The following is a 27,601-nucleotide window of genomic DNA, read 5'->3' as shown; positions in this document are numbered from 1 at the left end:
TAACTTCTCTTTAAAAAGGGAGTCAAATTTTGACAAGCTTATATTGTGTGCTAATTTGCTTTTGAGTAATAAAAACAAAAAAGAGAAACTGATAGTATAAGGCATGCCTTTAGAAGCTCTATTTGTGCAGTATAATGAAACACCATAAACCAAACCTCTCTAGGCAAGAAATATAATCAGCGCACTCTCCAATTTTAGTAAATGAAGATATTGAGTTTAATTATACATTTATAAAGAAAATACACACCTGTAATATTTCCCTTTCAAAGCATAAGAGGCTGGTTTTAATATCCTATCATCTCCCTTGAGTAGCTCCAACCAAAATTCTTTATTACAAAGTACAGTCTCTGCATTGAAAATACATATTTGAGATGTTTTCTGGTTTAGCTCATGTCATGAACACATAGAGTGTAGATCTCTATGGAGACATTTTGTATCTAGTACAATAATTTGATATAGCAGAAAACATTTCCAAAGTGTTTTTAAAAATAAAAACAAAAGCTTTAAATCCGCAGCTTCAGAATAACTTCAAATGTACACATAAACAGGATTAAAGAATATCATTTTGTTTGCTTTACTAAGTAGAATACAATATTCTCATATTTTATCCAAACAATACATCAACATTAGAGATACTTGGAAGACAATCAGATTTGCTCATTCAGATTAGAAATCATAGCCAGGTTTTCTAAGCATTTAAAGAACTGCACCAGAAATTCTATTAGCTCATGAACTCAACATGCCTTTGAAATTCAGGAAAAAGAGTAAAAGATATTTGGTCTCATCCCTTTCCTCTTACTTCATATAAGGCAACTGAGCTACATTTTTAAACTATAGCTGAGAATGACATCTCAAAAGAAGTAAAATCATTCTGTATTTTAGTCTGCCTCTCCATTCTGGAGTTATGAGTAGGTTCTTTTAAGTTTTCAGTTACCATGCTATAAGAATCTTAATATAACAACTGGTACAAACATATTTTAATAGTGACATTTAGAGATAACTGCAGAGTCATATTTCACAAGTCATGTTTTTAAAATAATATATTAGCAGAATATGACTCCATTAATTAAAGTGATGCTGGTTAATCATTTCTAAATGAAGATTGACAGCCAAATGCAATTAATATTAACTGAAATGGTTAAAAGTTACAATTATTTAAATGTTTTTCATCACTGAGGACACCACCATTAGCCTTTGTCCGCACCACTGCAAAACTGAGTTAAAACTTGTAGCTATAAGTAAGGGCAAATACAACTATATTGATAGAATATAAACTATGTAAGAATTATTAGCCTTGATTTCTAGGCTATACAAAAATGCTGCCTTACTCTGCAATGTAATCTGAGTCTGATACTTTCTCCATATATATAATGGAAATAAATATTATATTATTCCTACTGCTTTCTCTTTGCGATATTGTAATGTCCAAATAATTTTAGTAAAAGGTCTCTATTTTGACATTATGTAAGAAAAAAAAGAAATGTATATCCATTTAAGAAAACCATATACTAATAAAAATACTAATATTGCATATCCTATACTAATTAAAAATAAAAGAACCATTTTTTTATAAGGTGGGAAAAACAATGAAAGGACTAATAAACTGATATTTCTGGAGGAAGCTCACAAGCAGAATTAGGTCATTTGCTGGTTTCCATGGTACCACATGTATAAGGTATTTTTTGTTTTACTCGATGTACAATTCATACTCAGAGGTTTTAAAATATAATATTGAGCATTTGGGGTTCCAGAGGAAAAGTACTATTAATTCAATAATATGACAGATAGTACCTTTTCTCTGCCACCCCAAATGCTCTATATTCACATTTGATTTTAAAGTTCTTTCCTTCTAAACATAGCTGCATTTATTTATTTATTGAATGTCTATTATGGCAAACTTTTAGCAAGAAAATGATAATAAAATATATTAAATCCCAAAACACATAACATAAATACAGGACATTACATCATAGACAAGTAGATCAGAGAAAGGGGTACCAAGCTGGGTGAAGCTATTTATGGAAAATAGAAGAGAACTGAGGAGCAGGCATAAATGAAGAGAAAAACAATTTTAAATTTCCAAATACTTGGTTCAAAAGTTATAGTAAACGAGCAGTTGATTGGGTGAATACACTTTTTTCCAATTTAAAAAAAATGTGGTAAAACACACATAACTTAAAATTTACCATCTTAACTACTTTTAAGTGTACAGTTCAGTGATATTAAATACATTCATAATGTATAATCATCACCACTATCCATCTCCATATCTGTTTTCACCTTTTAAAGCTGAAACTCTATACCCATTAAAGAGTCAACTCCCCACTCTCTTCTCCCCCTCACTCCTGGCAGCCACCATTCTGCTTTCTGTCTCTGTGATTATGACTTATCCTAGGAATCTCATGTAAGTGGAATCATATAGTATTTTTCTTTTGGTGACTGGCTTATTTCATTTAGCAGAGTGTCCTCAAGGTTTATCCATGTTGTAGCGAATGTCAGAGTTTCCTATCTTTTAGAGGTTGAATCATATTCTGTTGTATGTACACACCACATTTTGCTTATCCATTCATCCATCTATGGACACTTGGGTGGTCTCCACATTTTAGCTATTGTGAATAATGCTACTATCAATATGGGTGTACAAATATCTCTTCAAGATGCCACTTTCAATTCTTTGGGGTATATACCCAGAAGTGGAATTGGTGGATCATGTGGTAACTCTATTTTTAATTTTTTGAGGAACTGCCATGTTGTTTTCCACAGCAGCACTACTATTTTATATTCCCACCAACAGTTCATGAGGGTTCCAATTTCTCCAAATCCTCACCAACACTTGTTATTTTCTGTTTTGTTTTGTTTTATCTTTTGATATTAGCCATCCTAATGGGTGCAAGGTGGTGTGTGGATATGCTTTTGAACATTTCTTCTTCTTAGAATAGCATCATCCTGTAGATTTAATGAAACACTCTACCCTGGATTGTTTGTCCTCTCCATTTTTCTTTTTGTCCTCATCATGAATACTGTCAGGGTAACATCATCTCTATCATTAGTGATGATGAAAATGTTCCATAACGTATGCTCTTCAGTGCAGTAGTCACTACCCATATGTGATTACTAAGCATGTGGATTGTAGCTAATGAGATGGAGAAAATGAAATTCTAATTTCATTTAATTAATTTTTAATTTAATTTAAATCCACATGTGACTAGTGGTTATTATATCAGATAAAGCATTTCTAGATCCTACTTCTTCCTGAGCTCTAACCTCATGTACCCAACTACTTCCTTGACATAGCTGCCTAGATGCACTATAGTAAACAAAATTCCACATATCCATCGTCAAACTCGTTATCACTTTCTTCAGGCCAGCCCCTAATGTAGTTAATTCAATAATATCAACTTTGTCCAAGATAGAATTATTCAAATGATTCTTTACCATTCATTCTGCTTCATGTTCCATATCCAGTAAATCATATACCCTGTGCATATCCAGTGCTAGAAATATCTCTTAAATCTATCTTCTCTTTTCTAAACTACACATCATCATATCTTGCACACTACTACCAACAACCTACTCTTTAAGGAACTCTCAAGGGAAATCCACTGATATTAAGATAAAGTTAAAATTCTTAAATTCCTCAAGCATCACCTCTCTGGTGAATTCTTCAAGTCTCATAGAGGTAAAATCTTCATCCTCTTCCCTCCCATATGTTGCCCATATTACTATCATCTCTTTTAGTATGTTATATTGAAATGAATTGCTTACCTTGGACCCACTCCTGTATGTTAATTGTTTTTTATTTCAAGTGTTTTGCTTCATCCTTGGCTTATAGTAGGCTACTAGAATGCTTAGATATCTAATAACAATTTATGAGCTCAATGCTGATGATTTAGAAATATAATGAGAAAATTCCTAGGTGTAGAAGGAGAAATAAGCCTATTTCAAAACATGAATCCATGGTGATTTTATTCATTTATTAAAGGATTAAGCAGCTAAGATTTCTATTGGTATTTCATTCATGTTTAGTCTTTGGAAGTATTAGTTTGGTCTCTATGATAATTTTAAAAAACAAATGCTATTTTTTAAGGTAATTTAAGGTAATTGAAGAAAACATCTTCAACATCGATGTAAGGTGCAACCCTTCAGCAGCTTTATACTGTACCACCTGACTGTCCCTGAATCCATGATAAATTACACATTTTGGCATCAATATTGAGACTTATTCATTATTTTCTTGGTTTCATGCTTTATATCAAAAAGACAAATGCCAAGATAAATTCAAACTTTGTAAAACATTTTTTTTAAAAAAAGGAACTATAGGACAACATTGGAAAACTACTTACTAGGATTCAACTCACAGCTCACATCCCATGTATGAGTGTGGTTTATTTATTTTTATTTTTAATTCAGAAAAGCACTAATGAAAAATTATTAAATTTTTAATGCTTAGAAATTGTAATTTAATTTGACATAAATTATATTTGTGGTATATAACAAAGGTCTAGAATGCAGTTATTAATTTGGAAAAAACAACAGATTGTGTTATATGAAAATTTCTATAAGATGTATATTTTTGTATTTAATTAGATAACATTAAATATATGATTGTGTTATAGTGTTGTGTATCAAGTTTAAACTTTTATTGGGAAAATAAGGAATAGTATCTTCAGTATTTCCATTGTTTCTGATTTCTTGAAAATGTTTTAGTATTGATATAATAGCAATAATAACTGTGCGTTATCATTTTACGAAGTGTTCTTCATATTTCATATCATTTTCATAATTGACAGTGACAGAATTTAAACCTATCTATATCTTTCTATTCAAAATCCAGCACTATTTCTATAATATCACACTGCTATGTGGATTATAATAAACATGTGATATACTGTGATAATACCACTATTATCCTTACTGAAACAAAATATTCTAAAGACCTCAACCCTTCACAAATTAAATTTTATACTCCATTTATACACGTTAACTTATCACTATATTCTCAGTATTTAATTAATTAATTTAGTTATATGCTTTCATATCTAAGTTGGTATTTTTTTCCTCTCTTTTCTTTAAAGTAAAAGCTAAATGTAGAAAATTCAAGTAGGGGCCTATTTTGAAGACATTAGCACTAGTATTCTTTAATGTGTCAATAATTATACTCAATTATATATATATTGCACTTCCAGAGAAAATGTACACACCATCTTTTCAATCTCAGAGAATCCTAGTGAGAAAATCCATTATGACTGTACCATTTTTTGATGTAGAAAATAAAGTTCTACTAAATAATATAACAAGTTGGGAGTCAAGATAGAACTAAAATCCATATTTCCTAGTTTTGTGCTCTGGTCAACCCCTCTATATTTATACTTTCATTTTGTTGTTGATCAAAGAAAATCTGATTTTAAAACAAAGTATCTATTAAACACTTTTTTTTTTTTTAATTGGTGAAATAAGACTGAATTTCTGAAGCACAATTTCTTCCCTTGGCCTGAGTCCACATGAGTGGTTACCACAGGTAATGTGATGACTGGGGAAACAGTATCAACATTAGGTAAATACATGCCATCATTTAAAAATGTCATAGAACACCTGCTTCTGCACTTTAGATTTTAATTTTTCATACACATAGAATCTTTCCACCATCCATTTAATGGGTTAAACATCTGCTTACACGAGAAATATATTTGAAAATACATGTAGAAATTGTACCAATATCTGTGCATAAATTTGTGTCTTCTTTCAAATGGCCTCTTATTTTCTGTTTCACACTAAGTACTGATCTCATATTTATGTGTCAGGCCATATTCTATGCTCCCCTACTCCCTCTGACCCATCCATCCTTGCTTCCCAACATTCTCTCAGGAGTTGTAGGATGGCCGAGGCCTCATGTAGCAAGAATCAGTGAGTGTTTATACCTTTAAAATCAAAACCTTAGAATTTTCTCTGGCTAGGAATTTCATGTGCTAGACATTATCTTCTCATTATATACCTGGTATCAATATGTTCTCAAACTGCCCCTTCTATAAAAATCCATGAATTTCCTGATCCACAGAGAAAGGCAGAAAAATTGGAGAAAGTATTATTCGTTCATTGCCCTAAAAATCCTATAATGCTTTACTTAAAAATAAGTATATAAACCTAGGCTCTAAGTATCCATAACATTTGAACAAATATATATATATACATACACATACATATAAACACACACACATCCTCATCCAAATGTATACACATATATATACTCAAATAGATATATAGATAAATAGATAGATATAGATATAGGTATCAGATTTGTATTTCTTTCTCTCTCTCTCCCTCTCCCTCTCTCTCTCATGCTCGCTCTCTCTCTCTCTCTCTCTCTCTCTCTCTCTCTCCCTCTTTCTTTGCACATCAGGAGTACAGTTAAGATTTTAAATGTTAAGGAGTTATTATTTGGGGGCCACGTCTATTTTACTATATCCAAATAGGAATGAATAATGATCAGAGAATGTATATATTCAAAACTAAATCAAGGAACTAGATTAGACTGGAAAGGAAAGAGCTATAAATGTAGTTAAAGTTCAGAAATCTTGAGCTTAGGAGAATTTTACATAAAATATGGTCCAAACTCTACTTATTTTTAAAGTTCAGAAAAAAAATAAACGTACACATCTCTTAAACGTGAGGGTAGACCTAAAATTGTAGTTTTTGTATTCTGAGCTCATTCCATTGCCACTCATTGAGTTCAGTTATTTTACCACAATTCCTCTTTCTAAAGCAGAAAAACAGCCTTGTAAAATTTCACTAAGAAGATTTAAGAATGATTCAATCTTTCAACTAAGCATATATAAATATGGATTCTTTTAAGTGTACTGAAATGCCAATATTCTGTACAAACTCTATCCCCCAAAGACTGGTTATGACTGGTTAAATCAATTGTTGGTAAATGTAAAAATTCACAAAATGTCATATGATCTCAGAACATTAAACTTATTTGCTCCATACTGTAGGATTTAATTTTCTTCATTCTATAAACTCACAGCCAAGTATATACCATAAAAATAGGTATGAGCATCATCGAATAAAAGCAATTATTGTAAATTCAGTCTAACTTTTTCTTTAAGAAAAAGAACCTTTTTTTTTTTTTTTTACTGCAACAATAAAGTACCACAAACAACAATGTGGAATCTAAAAAGCACAACAAACTAGTGAATATAACAAAAAAGAAGCAGGCTCACAGATATAGAGAACAAACTAGTGGTTACCAGTGGGGAGAGGGGACAGGGAGGAGAAATAAAAGGGCATGGGAGTAAGAGGTACAACTATTATGTATAAAATAAGCTACCAGGATATATTGTACAATACAAGGAATATAGCTTATATTTTATAATAACCGTAAATGGAGTATAATCTTTAAAAATTGTGAACCACTATTGTATACCTGTAATGTACAAAATACTGCACAACTGTACTTCAATTAAAAAATAATTGATTTTTTAATACAAATCATCAGGTATTGGTCTGTATGATCTTGATTGAGTTGCTTATCATCTTTACTCCTTAGTAAAATAGTAGGAGGTATGTGAAATCCTCTCTAGTATATTCTCCAAATGAATGTATGTATATATATACACACACACATCTATATTTCTCTTGATTGGTTACTTTCCTTTCCTCCTTCTACTAACAGAAAGAACAAAACTTTCTCAATCTTTTCATGAATGCATTCCTCTCCTACCTTGGTAATGGTCTCGTGAAGTTTGAAAAAAGGATCCATTTCTTCAATTTTTGTTGCACGTTTAGGGAAAAAGCCTTCAGAGAGAAAACTTGGACCCTGTGGAAAACCAGAAAATAAACATTCTAAACTCTTCATTGATTTTGTTTTTCAAGGGCTTATTGGATTTTCTTTAAAGATTCAAAAGGACTCTAAATTGCTGTAAGGTTTCTGTTGATTGTTGGACTTCATTCTGCTGATATAATTAACCAGTCACAAAATATTTATAAATTAAAATGATTAGACTTCTATAACACTTGACATTATTTGTATTTACCAAAGAATGTTTTCTTACTCAAAAGAGATTATTTGCTGTTCACCCTTTTACTTTTCAAATGCAGACAGTGTAGAGTAAGATATCTTGACTGCAAAACCCATATCTAAAACCCCTTCTCTATTTTATATATTAAATTTTATGCTTAAAGACTGGTAGAATAGAATGTTTTTAATCAAAAAAAAGTCTAGGCAACAGGGTGCATAATATTTTAAATACTGCAAAACTTACTTCAAAACAATAGTAGGATATGTTTTGAGTAGAATGACCTCATGGCTTTATGTGCTGCCAATAAAGTTGTAACGTTGTATCACACCCTTAGCGTGAAGATGGTTGAAATGAATCAAGATATTGTAATTAATCATTCTGTACTTGCAGGTGCAGATAAATTTCCGGATGCAAGAAGACAGGGGATGCTGATAAGGTAGCTACCTGTTATGGTCTGAATATTTATGCCCCCCTCCAATTCATATGCTGAAATCCTAATCTCCAAAGTAACAGTATTAGGAGGTGGGGCCTTAGGGATGTAGGTCATGAGGGCTTTGTTCTCATAATTGGAATTAGTGTCCTTATAAAAGAGACCTCACAGAGCTCCCTAGCCCCTTATGTGAGGATACAGTAAGAATTCTGCAACCTGGAGGAGGGCTCTCACCTAACCATGATGGCACCCTGATCTTGGACTTCCAGCCACCAGAACTTGAGAAATAAATTCCTGTTGTTTACAAGCCACTCAGTCTGTGATACTTTGTTATAACAGCTCAAATGGACTAAGACAATACCTAAAACAATGCTCTTATAGTTATCAACACTATAAGTATCCTATGAAACAATTATTATCTACATATAATTTTCATTTGAAAACCTGAAGTAACTAAACTTATTTGTCTTAAAAAATATAAGATTGGGACAGAACATATGTACTTATGCAGGTGACAGATATATAGAAAAAAAGATGGTATATATATAGATAGGTAAATTTTTCAAAATCTATCATGGGAAAGAGATTAAATCAAGTCTACACCAACAATGACCACACAGGATAACAAATTTAATTTGAATTCTATTAGAACTGTTTGTTAGAGTAATCCAACAGCAGAACAGACTACATTGGGATATATCAATAGTGGGAAAGAAAGTTAGGATGCTGTAGTTGATAGACTCAGAAGTCATACACATGAGAAATGAAACCAACATAATTGTAAGTCTTCATATACTAAATAATTCTGTGATCAAACAGACTCTTAACACCCTATTTTGAACAATACTGCGATTAAAAAAATAAAGTAATTTAGTTGTTTGCTCCAGCATATATGCACTTTTCGATAATAAGACCATGAATCAACCAAATAGCTTACCTATCAAGACTAACACTTATTTGTCAAAACTTGTTTATGTTCCTCTCCTCATTTTAACCACCAATCTAAAAGTAATTTTAGAAACTGCCCAGTTCCAACCAGTATTCCAGTTTTTAAGACCTGCCATAAAACCACATAGCCAAGGCCTAAAATATCATAAATGCCCTTTCCTAATTTCTCCCCATTTTGAGAGACTACTAAGACTCAGTGCTATGGGTTGAATAATTCATATGTGAAATCCTAGCCTTTAGTACCTCAGAATGTGATCTTATTTGGAAATAGATCACTGCATAAATAACTAAGTTAGAATGAGGTCATACTGGAATAGAGTTGGTCCCTAGTACAATGTGACTGGTGTCCTTATAAAAAGAGGAAATTTAGAGACAAATTTGTACACAGGGAGAAAAGCATTCAAACATGAAGGCACAGATTGGAGCGATGTGTCTACAAGCCAAAGAACTCAAAAGATTGCCTCAAAATCACCAGAAACTGGTCAAGAGGCTTGGAACTGATTCTCTGTCACAGACCTCAGGAAAAACCAACACTGATAACACCTTGAACTGTTAAGACAATACATGTCTGTTGTTTAAGTCACTCAATCTGTTGTGCTTTGTTATGGCAGCCCTAGGAAACGAATACACTCAGTTAAGGTGGTATTCTTCTTTACTGAAATACGTCTAATACACTTAATTTTGTTTATCAACAGAGTTTTGTGGAGGTATTTTGGGCAGTCAACATAGAAATAGGTTAAAATTTTGGTTTTGCCACTTAACAGTTGTGCCATATTAAGCATCTTAATCTCCAGAGGATTAGTTACAGCATCTAAGAAACTTGGAGAATAACATATATTTCACAGAGATGTTGTGAACAGTCCAATCCTGCTACATAGGAGACACTATGTTTAATAACATTGATGATGCTGCTAAAAACAATAAATAGCATAATAATGATGGTGAGGGTGGTGATGATGGGGTAGTGATTATGGTACGATGCTGAACTAAAGGAAATCCAAAGACTCTATGTGATCCTGGGAGAAACAGTGTACAATCTGCATAGAGGTATCTCTGAATTGACTTTAGTGAAAGTATGACATGGACAATTTGCCGTATTCATTTTCATTTAATAATTAAGCTTGAAGTTCTTAAAAAGTTTGCCCCATGAGTAATTGTAAATAAAGTTGAAATAATTTTATCTGATTAGCATACTTAGCAAAACAAAACTTCATAAATAGTGCAAAAGTAAACTGTCAGCGAGCCTCAAAATGAATGATCCCATAAGAATAGAAATTGGGAGTTATAATTAATGAGGTTTTTATTGAACTTTCAATTATTCAAAAACAGAACATATTAAATTAAATTATCCATATGTGCTTTATTCTCTAATATAATCTCCTTCTCTTTCTGGTTCCTTCACCTATCTCTTTCATCCCATTGTTTGTTTCTAGTGCCTCATTTTTATAAGCATTTAAACAATATGCATTTGACAATTACTGTATGCCAGGTCCTACACTAAATGCAGGATGTTGTCCTTAATCTCATGGAACTAAATCTAATGCGATTTGGACGATAATCTAACATCAATGTGTTTGAAAATATTAAGACACTACCATTCCTTTTCAATATAATAATCATCATTTATGAACAGTTATTTATATATCCTGACGTAAAAAATAATGAAAAGATTAAAAAAAAGAATATATGCTTTGTAAAAGGTTTTCACTGCTATCAAATTAACTATCATTGATAGCTGTTTGATAATGGCTCCCACCTGTTGATGAACAGAGGCAAGTAAAACACCACTAACCATTTAGAGAGCACTTTCGTTTAGAACAATTCATTGATAGACTGAAATGAAAGAGTAAGTTAAGATATGCAGAACTTAATATTGTAGGTATGTCACATGGAGATCATAGTAAGAATATCACAGAAGAAGTGATATTGATAAGAAAAGTCTATCCAGGATCTAGTTTAAAATTCAGTGTCTCCCCAGTCTCTAAACTTACTTGTCCTTTCTGTAACATTTAACAATATTTAGCATACCTTTCTTCTTTCAACTCTTTTTCCTAAAGTCCATGATTTGACTCTGCTGGTTCTCCATTTATATATTATTTTCTACCTATAACTGGATTCTCTTTTCCTTTTTGAGCCTTTATTGTTTCTAGGTGGTCTACCCAATCTTCTCCTTATCACAGTCTCCCTAGGTGGTTTGGTCTACTTTTCTGGTTTCAATGACCAAATTCAGATTGATAATTCCCAAATCTTTATCTCTAGCTTAGTTCCTGTGTTTAGTTCATCATTTTTTGCCTACAAGAGCTTTCAGACACATCAACTCATGTTGCAAATCATGAGCATGTGTTCCCCCATTGTCACCTTAATTTCTTACCTTGGATAATAGCATAATACCTACATTTTACCCAAATGTGAAATTTTATGTCATTCTTGACTCCCATTTCTTGCAACCTTAGTACCACAGAACTACACTAGCCAATTTCTTTCTAATCTATATGTTTAGACAATTCTCTACAAGTTCTTATTTGTTGCCATAGTCCAGTTACTCATTACTTTCATCCAAACTATGGTCCTTATTGTCTGTAGAGGAAAGTCCAAACTCATTAGTATATTTCACAAACAAGTCCCAACCTATCTTCTTTCACCTTTAAACAAGTCTTTCTTTCCCATAAACTTATTTGCACTATTTTCATATAGCTACTGCTTAAGTCACAGCAGTCTATTCACCAAACCTTGAATTCATCCTTACCTTTGCTATCTCTGTCCCTTTGTGCCATTTCTTCTTCTGTTTGGAATGTTTTCTTCTTTACCTGTTTATCAGGCTTCTTTCTATAACTGTCTTCCTCGATCCTCACCAACCCATCAGAATTCACAGCTCTCTTGTCAGTCTTTCCATATCACCTTGTGTTTGTTTTTTACTCACCATTTATTACATTTTTGTTATATTTCTGTTTTTATCACTATACCATGAGCTTTTTAAGACTTGAGACTCTTTTCTTATTAAATTAGTCTAAGACTGCCAGACAACCTTGAGTAAGTCATTAATCTCTCAAGCTTAGTATCATCCTCCATAAACCTGAAATGTAAATATACTTGCCCTTCTAACACCAGAGAGCTCATGTCAGGATCAAGCAAAATTAGAAAGCATACAAAATGCTCAGTAAGGAGGAAAGGACTACACTAGTACTGGATGGTGTTTGATTTTTATCACACTTTCTAGGAATTGCTTTTCTATATAACCAAGAGTCAGAGTTTTGAAATTTAAATTACTAAAAATTTGTATTTGTATGTTAAACTCTATGTGAAATTTTTCTTTTAAAACCTACAGTTGTTAAAGTTTGAAAATCATTTCTGTAGGTAATAGGAAGTCCTTGGAGGGTTTTGAACAGAGCAAGTGATATTTTCAAGTGTGTATTCAGGATAGCACACACTGATGCATATGTGGGGAATAAATTTAAAAGAGAAACGATGGAAACAGGAAGTATAGACAGAAGACTATTGCAGTAATACAGTGAGAAAGAGTGAGAAGTTAAGCCAGGACAGTGGTAGTAGAAACAAAGAGGAGGAGATGTGTTTGGTAAATGTTTGAGATAAAATTGGTACTACTTAGTAATTAACTGGAGTTAGAAACCTTTAAAAGGGGTCAAGATTGCAAGTATTTCTAGATTTGATAAAATGAGCGATAAAATTGGAGGTGATGTGTTTGTGGGACATCCATGTGATGTTATCCCAGAAAATGAGGGATGTCATTCAACACCAATTTGGTTAAAGACTAAATTCTAGACTAAAGATATAACAATAATTTGAAAAGCATGTACATGGTAGTTAAAATGTAAAAGGGGACTACATGCAGACTTAGAAGTATACTGCGTATAGCACAGATGACACTCTGAATAACAACAAGTTCTCTGAATGGCACTGATATTTGAGTGGGAGAATAAAAATAAAACCCACAATGACATTATAGATGGAATCATCAGAGAAATGTAAAGATAACCAGGTGAGTGTGATTTCATGAGAGTCAAAAAGGTAAAGACTGTTTGGAAATAAATAATGCTTCAAAGGAAGTGAAGAAATATGATAAGATAAAAATTATTCATCAGAAGTAGCATTTCAGAGATTCTTGGTGTTCTTTGTTGGAGGGGTCTCTGTGGATTCATGAATGCAGGAGACAATGCAATCAGTTGAGAGAATAAATGTGAAGAGAAGAAACGAAATATCAACTATGAACTACATTATTCTCTCTAGAAATTAAGATTAGGCTGAGAAGTTAGAAAAATTGATCATTAACTATAGAGAGTAAAAGAATCGAGAAAGAGTTTATTTGTTGTTTTTTAGACTGGATTAATGTGGATATATTTTTAATATAAGAGAAAGCATCCAGAAGATAAAAGAGATTTAAAAATTACCAGAAAATTTGGGGGAAATAAATAGATCACAGTCTTAAAGGAAAGGAATTCAAAGCTCACTAAAGTTACCCAGAAATCAGAGTTGTAAGTAGATGAGCCATTGGTGAAAAAGGATGAAATGAAGGCAGGCTAAAAATATGGTGGAAGACAATGTTAGTATGTAGACAGAGGTGAAGAAAGGAAAAAACACAAAAACAAAAACAAAGGTTATGTGTAGTTCAGCTCTAAACTGGATTGAGTTGACTAAACTTTAACTCACTACCACACTAAAATATACCCTTTGCATTTTTTTTCCAGAAATAACCGTTTAAAATATTTAGTCCATGTGGGCTTAGTGGGTGCTGAACTAGACAAAAACAGTCTGCATGCACTTTCTTTTTTACAGTTGGCACCCAATGAGCATGACCTGGAATGAATAGGATAATAATTGCCTTTTTCATATACCAATACTAGGCTAAGCACTCTACACATATCACCTAATTTAATCCACAAACTTACTATTAAGGTAGAAACTATTATTACCTTGTCTTTAAAAATGGGGGAACTGACAACCAATGAATTTCAGATAGTAGCTCAAGATCATACCATAAGTAAGTGGTAGAGCTAGATTTAAACCCAAGTCTCTCTGACTCCACAGCCTACACTTTCATTCCTATGCCACACACCTCCTCCTCACTGCCAAAGTTTCTCATAGCCTGAGATTCTGTGCTTTTGCATTTAAGTAGGAAAAGATTTCCCTCACCTCTTGTTCCAATTCCCTCCAAGTCCTAGTCTACTCTCTATGTGGCATAAACATTATGCACAGTTTAAAGGATATAATCAAAGACTCCCTGCTTAGACTAAATAAAATTGAATCTAAAACGTTCCATGTGCACTTCCTTCATTGAAATATTCTCCTTTCTGCAATCAGAGAATATACACATCAATACTTAAATTTAATATATGAAATTAAAACACTTGCAAGATTTGAATGGCACTGACATTCATGACATGCTGGGCTGAGGAAAAAGGTAATTAGATCCACAATTTTTGAAACATAACATTCTCATCACTATGCAAAGTAAAACAGATCTGAGATGATGTGGAGCCCAAATAGAAGTGTAACAATCCAAGGGTCAAATATAGAACAACATCAGGACATTATTTTCTAATTCACTCATGTTTTTCATTTCAATTATTTTTTTCCAGTTCTAGGATGGTCCATAGCATTGGCTTTATTGAGAATATTCAAGGCACCTTCATAGTTCTATTCATATTTATTTAGCATCCTAATTTGTGACTTGGATATTAGAAATCTTAATTCAATGCAAATATACAAAGCAAAACATGGAAAATTCAGATTAAATATAATTTTTACAAAGTCAAAAAATATTTATTAGAAAACCAACACTAAAAATTAGCTCTGTGTGTGTGTTTCTTAAACATTTTGCCTTTTCTTGTAAAGTACTTTTGAGATGGGGATAATAATTGTAATATTAGCTTTTGTGAATTATTCCATTGAATTCATGATTTATTTTTGGTCTTGAAGTTCTTACATGCCAACACAATACTTTTATAGGACCCAGTCTTCATATTTTAGACTTTCTTCAAGCTAATCAGTTTTATTTATTTTGCCTTCTTTCCTCCCTGAATCATTGAATGTGTGCCTGTCTTACCTATTAATAAATACAAACTGTGCATCACTAGTTAAGTAGTCTATGCTTATGTTTTATTTTGTTTTGTTTTTCACATCACACTTTCTAGACAGATCAGGAGGCAGGGAAAGCTAAGGTACAACAACAAAGAACCAAACAATAAAAGATGCTCTTATCAGAGTATTTCACAAATTAAGGCATTGTTATAATAAATGCCTTTAGTTTACTTATATTTTAATGGTAAATAATATTTTGATGGTAAATAATTAAGATTAAGTGCATAGATATGGCTTATTAAGCTTTCTTAATAAACATTAATCATTCAATATGGTAAAACCAATGAGTAGTGTTTGCTAATGCTTCCATATCTGTGCTGCCATTATGGACAGAAGAATAACACATGACAATCCAGCATAAAGAGCAGGCTCAGGGGGAGGAACCCTGCGAAGGTTGTATTAACAAGGTGACAAAAAATGACTGATCCAAAGTCCCACTTATCAGCCCCGCAACTTCTAGGATCTCATAACATTAACTCTATAAAGAGTTGTTATAAACTCTACAGATGAGTTGTAAGAGATAACTCATCTCATTTTACATTCTATCCCTTAAACTTCCATGAGAATTCTTTTGTGTTTTGTGTGTTTGTTTCCAGCAAAAGAAGAGGGAGGAGCAATCAGCTTGCTGACACTTGCTAACACTGTGCAAGGGGCCAATGCAGCATAGTATCACATTAGGAAGGAAAAAATAAATATAACTATTTATTGTTGTATTTTTCTATTCACTCCTAAACAGAGTTCTCTGTAGCTGTGATGCCCTGTAGTACATACTTCCAAAAAAATAAGTAAATAAATATAATAAAGTATCAGCTTATAAAACAGAAAGATGAGAAATCAGCAGCATTTTTCTGAAACCAGCAACTGACTGCCCACAGGCTCTTCGTTGTGCATATTTATCACCAGTGGCCCTGCACCCCTGAATTCATTCCCCGAGACTTTAGGGGTGATTCCTTCCTAGCCTCTTCTAGCTTTTTGACTATGGCTGCATAACTCATATCTCTGCCTCTGTCTTTAAATAGCCTTGTCTTCTGTGTGTCTTCTGTGACAGAGATACTTGTCATTGGATTGAAAGCCCACCCTGATAATTCAGGATGATTTTATCTCAAATCCATAATTTAATTACATCTGCACAGACTCTTTCCCCATATAGGGTCCTATTCACAGGTTCCAGGTGACATATTGTTTTGGGGACCACCACTTCACCACACTACAATTACTACCTTCATGTCTTCAATGGGCTTTCTATACTAAAGCCTGGAAAGGTTATTGCTAGTAACAGACCTCAAGATTCAATTCTAATTCAGACTTTATTCTTGCTTCTCCTTTTTTCAAGAATAACCATAAAATTGAAGGATTATACATTTGTAAAATAATCCTGAGGTGAGGCACACATTGAAACTGTTCTAATTAAGTAGTAGTTGTGGATTAGCTACAAATTCAAGGAGTTGTCTAGTTTGGAAGATGTTTACGTAGGTATAAAATTGTCAAAACCTATCTCACTTAACACATAAATGTGTGCATTTTATTGTGTATAAATTATATCTTAAAGGAAAGCAACTTTCCTAGATAAGGGACATTACTATCATCCCACACAGAGTTTTCTTTCTCTTCTTCTGGTGTAAGTTTTGGTAAGTCCTTGTTCTCAAATAATTTGTCTATTTCATCTAAATTTTGAAATATATTGTTATAAAATTATCCATAATATCACCTATTTATCATTTTAATAGGATCTGAGGTATTGATCATGTTGGTAATTTTTGTATCATCTCCTACACAGCTATTTACAATCATTAAAATTTTGGCTGTTGTCTTCTTACTCCCATGATTTCTTACAAATATATTCCATGTTTTAAAGTTTTCTGTGTTGCTTTGATATACATTATTTTTTGATAGCCACAGTTGTTTAAGATCAGAAAAGTGGTGTTGTCACTACCCTCATTTTATGAATAAGTATTGAGATTCAGAAATTATCTAACTAGATAGATTCTGCTACTAGGTGGTACAACCTGGATTGGAATTCAGATCTTCATCTCCAACCTGCTGCTACTCACATTCCATAATCCCACATCTCAAATGCAAAAATCAAGGCAGATTAGCAGTCAGTGCTAGATATTAGAGAGGATACTACAGAAATTGCAAGACAAAAATGAGTGCCCAGTTTAGTGTAAAACTAAATTGGATACGATAGAGATTGTTTTAAGGTTTAAAAATCCATGATAAAATTCCACACATAAATCACTGCTTGTCCAGTTGTTTTATGGTACTTGTTGAGTGAACATGGTCACAGATAAATTCTTTCATTTCCATTTCTTGTCCCTACACTTTCCAAGGCTAAGTGTGTATTATATAGAAATGGCTTTTTTATTAGTGAAATTAACAGTCTTTCTTAGTATCCACAGGAAAGGGAGGAATAGGGCATGTATAGTCTCAAAAATAACACTTTCTTAATTCAACAAGTGTTAATTACTAAATAATATCAGAAATTTCAAGGATTTATAAAATGAACATGTTTATACATGATATCCTCATCTTTAATTCTCCTGAAACTGCAAATTAAAATAAAACTTTAAAGCTTTGGGTATGTAGGAGGAATACTAAGAGACTAAAACAAAGTCTATCTAGAGAACAGTGAATTCAATAACAGTGATTTTGGTAGCTATCATTTACTGAGTGCCTACTATGTACTGTACTGTCAGAAAGGAAATCCTCATGTATATCTACATGGCTAAGATTTTATGAGCAAATTTTACTGGAACCTGTATTAAATAACAAGGCTTGGAAGTTAAATGATGACTGAATAGTGAGAGAAACCTGAAGAGATTTACCTTTCTGGAGGTAAATCTGTGTTTACTCTTTAAAGGGGATAAAACCCAGAACCCTGGAAACATACCATTACATTACATTCATAACATTACATATGTAATATTACACTCCAATGGGGAAGAATCCCACCATCCCCTTCCCTTTCTAAGGAGAATTTATTTACCTTAGGGAAAGGAAGCTTCTTTCCCTCTCTTAGGAGGGGAGGGAAACAACGTACATATAAACTTATAAATTCATATTTTCAGGGTTCTTGTACTTTGTTATAGCATGCAAGCCTGTCTATCTGGCTCTTACTGCCTCAGAAGGGGAAGAAAATGGGATGTAAGGAACCAATGATGTTACTGCTGTAAATAATAATAAGTCTGATCTCTGCTCCAGAAACCTCATGTTGGCATTCAGGATAATATAAATGAATATAGATATTAAAAATATGTCAGTGATAGGTACTTTAATAACAATAGCAATAATAATAACAATGTTCTTATTAGTTAATCTGAGTAAATATAATAAATGTATAAGTATTGCATAAATACAATAATTTAAAATAAAAATATGTACTAGTTATATATTATGAATATGTTTATTACACTAAAAGATATAAATATTTTATATTATATATACCATTTATGTAATAAATATACAATATATGTTTGTCTATGGTAAATAAAGAATCCTTCTGGTCTTCTTTGCTGTGCCTGTCTGACTGACTGCCACTGCCCATCAACCCTTTCTACTAATGATGTACTCAGCAGCTTTGCTGAGGCCATTTCAGGCAGCCTATCTTCGTAACTGGACAAACAATAATGCAAGCTTGCCCGGCCAGGGATACTCACCATCCCTTGCTGAGTGATCTTTGGCAAAGCAACACTCCTGAGATGATTTCTCCTTTGCAAACCGTATGGCTGACAGGGTCTAGGTGCTCTGGCCAGGTGTCAGGCCTGTGCCTCTGAGGTGGGAGAGCTGAGTTCAGGACATTGGTACACCAGAGACCTCCCGGCTCCACATCATACCAAATAGTGAAAGCTCTCCCAGAGACCTCCATATCAATGCTAAGACCCAGCTCCGCTCAATGACCAGCAAGCTACAGTGCTAGACACCCTAGGCCAAAAAACAGGCAAGACAGGAAACACAATCACACCCATTAGCAGAGAGGCTGCCTAAAATCATAATTAGGTCACAGACACCCCAAAATAACCACTGGACGTGGTCCCGCCCAGCAAAAAGAAAAGATCCAGCCTCATCACCAGAACATAGGCACCAGTCCCCTCTACCAGGAAGCCTACACAACACACTGAACCAACCTTAGCCACTGGGGGCAGACACCAAAACAAACGGGAACTAAGAACCTGCAGCCTGTGAAAAGGAGACCACAAACACAGTAAGTTAAGCAAAATGAAAAGACAGAGAAACACACAACAGGTGAAGGAGCAGGGCAAAAACCAATGACACCAAACAAATGAAGAGGAAATAGGCAGTCTACCTGAAAAAAAATTCAGTGTAATGACAGTAAAGATGATTCAAAACCTTGGAAATAGAATGGAGAAAATACAAGAAAAGTTTAACAAGGACCTAGAAGAACTAAAGAGCAAACAAAAAAATGATGAACAACACAATAAATGAAATTAAAAAGTCTCTAGAAGGAAACAATAGCAGAATAAATGAGGCAGAAGAACGGATAAGTGACCTGGAAGATAAAATAGTGGAAATAACTACCACAGAGCAGAATAAACAAAAAAGAATGAGAAGAATTTAGGACAGTCTCAGAGACCACTGGGACAACATTAAATGCACCAACATTCGAATTATAGGGGTCCCAGAAGAAGAGAAAAAGAAAGGGACTGAGAAAATATTTCTAGGGATTATAGTTGAAAACTCCCTTAATATGGGAAAGAAAATAGTCAATCAAGTCCAGGTAGCACAGAGAGTCCCATACAGGATAAATGCAAGGAGAAACACGCCAAGACACATAGTAATCAAACTATCAAAAATTAAATACAGAGAAAAAATATTAAAAGCAGCAAGGGAAAAACAACAAATAACATAAAAGGGAATCCCCATAAGGTTAACAGCTGATTGTCAGCAGAGACTCTGCAAGCCAGAAGGGAGTGGCAGGACACATTTAAAGTGATGAAAGGGAAAAAACTACAACCAAGGTTACTCTACCCAGCAAGTATCTCATTCAGATTCGAGGGAGAAATTAAAACCTTTATAGACAAGAAAAACCTAAGAGAATTCAGCACTGCCAAACAAGCTTTACATCAACTGCTGAAGAAACTTCTCTAGGCAGGAAACACAAGAGAAGGAAAAGACCTACAATAACAAAACCAAAACAATTAAGAAAACGGTAATAGGAACATACATATAGATAACTACCTTAAATGCAAATGGATTAAATGCTCCAAACAAAAGACACAGACTGGTTGAATGGATACAACAACAAGACCCATATATATGCTGTCTACAAGAGATCCACTTCAAACCTAGGGACACATACAAACTGAAAGTGAGGGGATGGAAACAGATATTCCATGTAAATGGAAATCAAAAGAGAGGTGGAGTAGAAATTCTCATATCAGATAAAATAGACTTTAAAATACAGACTATTACAACAGACAAAGAAGGACACTACATAATATCGAGGGATCTATCCAAGAAGAAGATATAACAGTTGTAAATATTTATGCACCAAACAAAGGAGAAACAAAATACATAAGGCAAATGCTAACAGCCATAAAAGGGGAAATCAACAGTAACACAATCACAGTAGGGGACTTTAACACCCTACTTTCACCAATGGACAGATCATCCAAAATGAAAATAAATAAGGAAACACAAGCTTTCAATGATACATTAAACAAGATGGAATTAATTGATGTTTATAGGACATTCCATCCAAAAACAACAGAATACACTTTCTTCTCAAGGGCTCATGGAAAATTCTCCAGGATAGATCATATCTTGGATAACAAATCAAGCGTTGATTAATTTAAGAAAACTGAAATCGCATCAAGTATCTTTTCCAACCACAACGCTATGAGACTAGATATCAATTATAGGAAAAAAATCTGTAAAAAAATAAAAACACGGGGAGGCTAAAATGTACACTAACCAAGAGATCACTGAAGAAAGCAAAGGGGGAAAAAAAAATACCTAGAAACAAATGACAATGAAAACATGATGACCCAAAACTTATGGGATGCAGCAAAAGCAGTTTTAAGAGGGAAGTTTTTAGCAATACAATCCAACCTCAAGAAACAAGAAAAATCCCAAATAAACAATGTAAACTTATACCTAAAGCAATTAGAGAAAGAATAACAAAAAAAACCCAAAGTTAACAGAAGGAAAGAAATCAGATCAGAAATAAATGAAAAACAAATGAAAGAAGTGATAGAAAAGATCAATAAAACTAAAAGCTGGGTCTTTGAGAAGATAAACAAAATTGATAAACCATTAGCCAGACTCATCACGAAAAAAAGGGAGTAGTCTCAAATCAATAGAATTAGAAATGAAAAAGGAGAAGTAACAACTGACACGGCAGAAATACAAAAGATCATGAGAGATTACTACAAGCAACTCTATGCCAATAAAATGGACAACGTGGAAGAAATGGGCAAATTCTTAGAAAAGCACAACCTTCCGAGACTGAACCAGGAAGAAATAGAAAATATAAACAGACAAATCACAAGCACTGAAATTGAGATTGTAACTAAAAATCTTCCAACAAACAAAAGCCCAGGACCAGAGGGCTTCACAGGTGAATTCTATCAAACATTTAGAGAAGAGCTAACACCTATCTTTCTCAAATTCTTCCAAAATATAGCAGAGGCAGGAACACTCCCGAACTCATTCCACGAGGCCACCATCACCCTAATATGAAAACCAGACAAAGATGTCACAAAGAAAGAAAATTACAGTCCAATATCACTGATGAACACAGATGCAAAAATCCTCAACAAAATACTAACAAACAGAATCCAACGGCACATTAAAAGGATCATACACCATGTTCAAGTGGGGTTTATCCCAGGAATACAAGGATTCTTCAATATATTCAAATCAATCAATGTGATACACCATATTAACAAATTGAAGGATAAAAACCATATGATCATCTCAATAGATGCAGAAAAATCTTTTGATAAAATTCAACACCCATTTACGATTAAAAAAACCCTCTAGAAAGTAGACATAGAGGGAACTTACCTCAACATAGTAAAGGCCATATATGACAAACCCACAGGCAACATCGTTCTCAATGGTGAAAAACTGAAATCATTTTCTCTAAGATCAGGAGCAAGACAAGGTTGGCCACTCTCCCTGCTATTATTCAACATAGCTTTGGAAGTTTTAGCCACAGCCATCAGAGAATAAAAAGAAATAAAAAGAATCCAAATCAGAAAGAAGTAAAGCTGTCATTGCTTGCAGATGACATGATTCTATACATAGAGAATCCTAAAGATGCTACAAGAAAACTCCTAGAGCTAATCAATGAATCTGATAAAGTGGCAGCATACAAAATGCACAGAAATATCTTGCATTTCTCTACACTAATGATGAAAAGTCTGAAAGTGAAATCAAGGAAACACTCCCATTTACCACTGCAACAAAAAGAATAAAATACCTAGGAATAAACCTACCTAAGGAGACAAAAGACCTGTATGCAGAAAACAATAAGACACTGATCAAAGAAATTAAAGATGATACAAACAGATGGAGAGATATACCATGTTCTTGGATTGAAGAATCAACATTGTGAAAATGACTATACTACCCAAAGCAATGTACAGATTCAATGCAATCCCTATCAAACTACCAATGGCAACTTTCACAGAAGTAGAACAAAAATTTTCACAATTTGTATGGAAACACAAAAGACACAGAATAGTGAAAGCAATATTGAGAAAAAAAACGGAGCTGGAGGAATCAGGCTCCCTGACTTCAGACTACACTACAAAGCTACAGTAATCAAGCAGTATGGTACTGTCACAAAAACAGAAATATAGATCAATGGAACAGGATAGAAAGCCCAGAGATAAATGCACGCACATATGGTCACATTATCTTTGATAAAGAAGGCAAGAATATACAATGGAGAAAAGACAGACTCTTCAATAAGTGGTGCTGGAAAAACTGGACAGCTACATGTAAAAGAATGAAATTGGAACACTCCCTAACACCATACACAACAATAAATTCAAAATGGATTAAAGACCTAAATGTAATGCCAGACACTATCAAACTCTTGGAGGAAAACATAGGCAGAACACTCTTTGACATAAATCACAGCAAGATCCTTTTTGACCCATCTCCTAGAAAAATGGAAATAAAAACAAAAATAAACAAATGGGACCTAATGAAACTTAAAAGCTTTTGCACAGCAAAGGAAACCGTAAACAAGATGAAAAGACAACCCTCAGAATGGGAGAAAATATTTGCAAGTGAAGCAACTGACAAAGGATTAATCTCCAAAATATACAAGCAGCTCATGCAGCTCAATATCAAAAAACCAAACAACCCAATCCAAAAATGGGCAGAAAACCTAAATAGACATTTTTCCAAAGGAGATATACAGAGCTTCCCTGGTGGTGCAGTGGTTGAGAATCTTCCTGCTAATGCAGGGTACATGGGTTCGAGCCCTGGTCTGGGAGTATCCCACATGCCGCGGAGCAACTAGGCCCGTGAGCCACAACTACTGAGCCTGCACGTCTGGAGCCTGTGCTCTTCAACAAGAGAGGCAGCGATAGTGAGAGGCCCGCACACCGCGATGAAGAGTGGCCCCCGCTTGCCACAACTAGAGAAAGCCCTCTCACAGAAACGAAGACCCAACACAGCAAAAATAGATTAATTAATAAACTCCTACCCCCAACATCTTCTTAAAAAAAAAAAGAAGATATACAAATTGCCAACAAACACCTGAAAGGATGCTCAACATCACTAATCATTAGAGAAATGCAAATCAAAACTACAATGAGGTATCACCTCACACCAGTCAGAATCGCCATCATCAAAAAATCTAGAAACAATAAATGCTGGAGAGGGTGTGGAGAAAAGGGAACCCTCTTGCACTGTTGGTGGGAATGTCAATTGATACAGCCACTATGGAGAACAGTATGGAGGTTCTTTAAAATACTAAAACTAGGACTATCGTACATCCCAGCAATCCCACTGCTGGGCATATACCCTGAGAAAACCATAATTCAAAAAGAGTCACGTACTCCAATGTTCACTGCAGCTCTATTTACAATACCCAGGACATGGAAGTAACCTAAGTGTCCATCCACAGATGAATGGATTAAGAAGATGTGGCACATATATACAATGGAATATTACTCAGCCATAAAAAGAAACGAAACTGAGTTATTTGCAGTGAGGTGGGTGGACCTAGAGTCTGTCATACAGAGTGAAGTAAGTCAGAAAAAGAAAAACAAATACTGTATGCTAACACATACATATGGAATCTAAAAAAAGAAAAAAAATGGTTTTGAAGAACCTAGGGGCAGGACAGAAAGAAAGAAGCAGATGTAGAGAATGGACTTGAGGACATAGGGAGGGGGAAGTGTAAGCTTGGACGAAGTGAGAAAGTGGCATGGACAATTTTACACTACCAAATGTAAAATCGATAGCTAGTGGCAAGGAGCCACATAGCACAGGGAGCTCAGCTCGGTGCTTTGTGGCCACCTAGAGGGGTGGGATAGAGAGGGTGGGAGGGAGACTCAAGAGGGAGGAGATATGGAGATATATGTGTAGATGTTTCACTGTGTTATACAGCAGAAACCAACACACCATTGTAGAGCAATTATACTCCAATAAAGATGTTTAAAAAAAAAAGAATCCTTCTGTAAGAAATACAAATTTATACATCATAAATAATACTAATGAATATTATTGAATGTCTAATATTTATTGAATACTAGGTATATGGCAAGTTAATTAAATTTTCTGTGCCTCAGCTTTCTCATCCGCAAAATGAGTATAATAATTTTACCACTCATATTGTCGTTATAATGATTTGATGAATTAATATATGAAAACTTCAGAATAAAGCCCAGAACTGTTAATCCATATAGCAGGTATTACTGTCTCCAATTTTCAGATGAAGGAACCTGAGGCTGAGAAGGATGAAGAAATTTGCCAAAGGAAACACATTTATTCATTGCCAGGGTTTTAATTTACTCACTCTCAGTTAATTCTATGATAATTAGTGCTAGTTCATAGAGTGGTGTTATAGTCCAGTCCATAACAAATGGGACAAATAATACCACTGCAGAAAGTTAATTTTTTTCATAAAATTATATTTTATTTAAAAAGCTGTATTTTTTCTAAATTTGTGCTCTTTCAACTCTTTTAATATTAAATGATTTTTCTTTTCATGAAATGAGTTGAAAGTAAATGGCAGTTTTTATTTTTTACTTGTTTTGTCTTAATATACTTAATTAATAAACGTAAAGTTGGCACTCTATATCAGTGTCAACATTTTTATTTTATGATTAATATCATTTGTCCTAAAAAATATTTTAATGTGAGACGTACTGATTAAATCCTTTAGGCCCTTTCATCACGAGAGTTTTAGAGATTAAAAAGGTTGATTTTCAGTGCATTTATTCAATTTTTCCATTTTTGAGTACCTTGTGTCAGAACTGAAATTTCAGCTTTGGTCAATTGGGTCTTAAACATGCACTTATATTTACGACACTGTATCTGACTACACAGTTCTACTACTTCAATAATATACAGCCTACGAAGCTCAGTAGGCACTTTCACAACTTCAAAACAATGAAAACAATTAAACTACTTACCTGAAACGCTTTTCTACAGAAGTAATACCTACACAGCAAAATGTCAGGGTAATACAGATTTCCTGATTGGTAGGAAGCTTACCAGAATTTTCAATATATATGCTAAATACTACTTAGCAGAAGGTCATAACACCCTCGACGCTTGAATATAATCTGATCATGAAAGAGGACTTGTAATTTAAGCCAGAGTTCCCAAACATTTTTAAACCAAGTACCGGTTAAAAATAAATATTAAACATCTTGATTGTTTCAAAGATTCCGGCATGCCTGCTCTGTGTGGCTAAAGTATTAAGGCGGGATGTGGTGGTATTACACTCCCCTGAGAATGACTGGTAAGGAGAAGATATACGTTTATACCTAGATTTTACCCAAAGTGAATAAAATCTATAGATAGTTACTGTAAAATACAGGAAATTATGTCAATACTTGAGTTCTATAATATGCATTGAAAAAGATGCTTTATGTATTATGAATAATATCTAATCTTAGTAAGGCACACAGCAAATATTAGTTCAACTAGTTCTCATAAAATCCCTATCAAGTAGATACTACCATTATCCCACTTTATAGACAAAGAAACTGAGACAGAGGGAGTTTAAGTATCTTGCCCAATCAGTAGAGGTGGGAAATGAACCCAGGCAGTATCTGTTCTCTTGTCCACTATAAAATACACTGCCTATAAATTATAATAGACTACAGTATTGACTTATACATTTTTGAGAGTTTTTACAGGTAAGAAAAAATGAAATGCATGTTCACCTTGTATACATTTCATATACGAATAAAAGACATATCTGTGTGTAACATTGTAATTTAAAATCTTTCCTTGCCCTGAACTTCTCTTAGCCTGTAAATTCATCTCTTCTTCAGTAATTTTAAATTCATGCACTATTCTATCATATTTTAATTTTTTAGGTAGAATATATGAAACTAAAACTCCCCCAAATATTTTAGATCCTTATACTTACTAAGTTAGGCACTAGAGATGTGGTCTCCATTTTCGTATGAAGTTTAAATAACCATGAGGTAAAGGGGGCAATACCATAACCTCAAGTCAATGCATGTTTGGCTGAGTGCTCTGTTCTCTTCAGCTTGTCTCTTTTCTTTTGAGAGACAGGCAGTTCTCTTAAGTATCACATGAACTAATAGGTGATTATAAATTTCACAGTCATTCAGCTGGAGTCCTGGAGAAGGTTCCAGGAGGAGCCACTATGGATGAGGGAAAGGCACACACAGGGCTCAGAGCAGCAGCTATTTATCAACTCTACTAACTTATTTCAGATATAACTGGTTCAGCTCTACTGGTGCATACTGACTACACATGGCGGTAAGGTACGGCAGCCAGTGGCATCGTAACACAATCAACATTCTGTGCCTCACTAAGAATTCAGGACATACAAAAAACAAGTTGCAAAATAGAAAAAGAAAAACTGGTATTTGCAGATCTTGGAGGCAGAGAAGTTTTCTCAATAATGAAGAATCCAAACTTT

General features: G+C 33.9%; 1 protein-coding gene across 1 annotated transcript in view; it reads right to left on the bottom strand.

Annotated features, from left to right (window-relative positions):
* Positions 1-27,601, bottom strand: part of NAALADL2 (N-acetylated alpha-linked acidic dipeptidase like 2) — an 862,695-nt gene that overhangs the window by 206,083 nt on the left and 629,011 nt on the right. The window contains 1 exon segment of the mRNA XM_065875821.1: positions 7,721-7,816. Coding sequence (XP_065731893.1) covers positions 7,721-7,816 — 96 coding nt within the window.

This window comes from Phocoena phocoena, chromosome 4 (genome assembly GCF_963924675.1).
Source record: "Phocoena phocoena chromosome 4, mPhoPho1.1, whole genome shotgun sequence".
Taxonomy (NCBI): domain Eukaryota; kingdom Metazoa; phylum Chordata; class Mammalia; order Artiodactyla; family Phocoenidae; genus Phocoena; species Phocoena phocoena.
The sequence above is the reverse complement of the archived record's forward strand: the minus strand, read 5'-3'. Positions and strand labels throughout refer to the sequence as shown.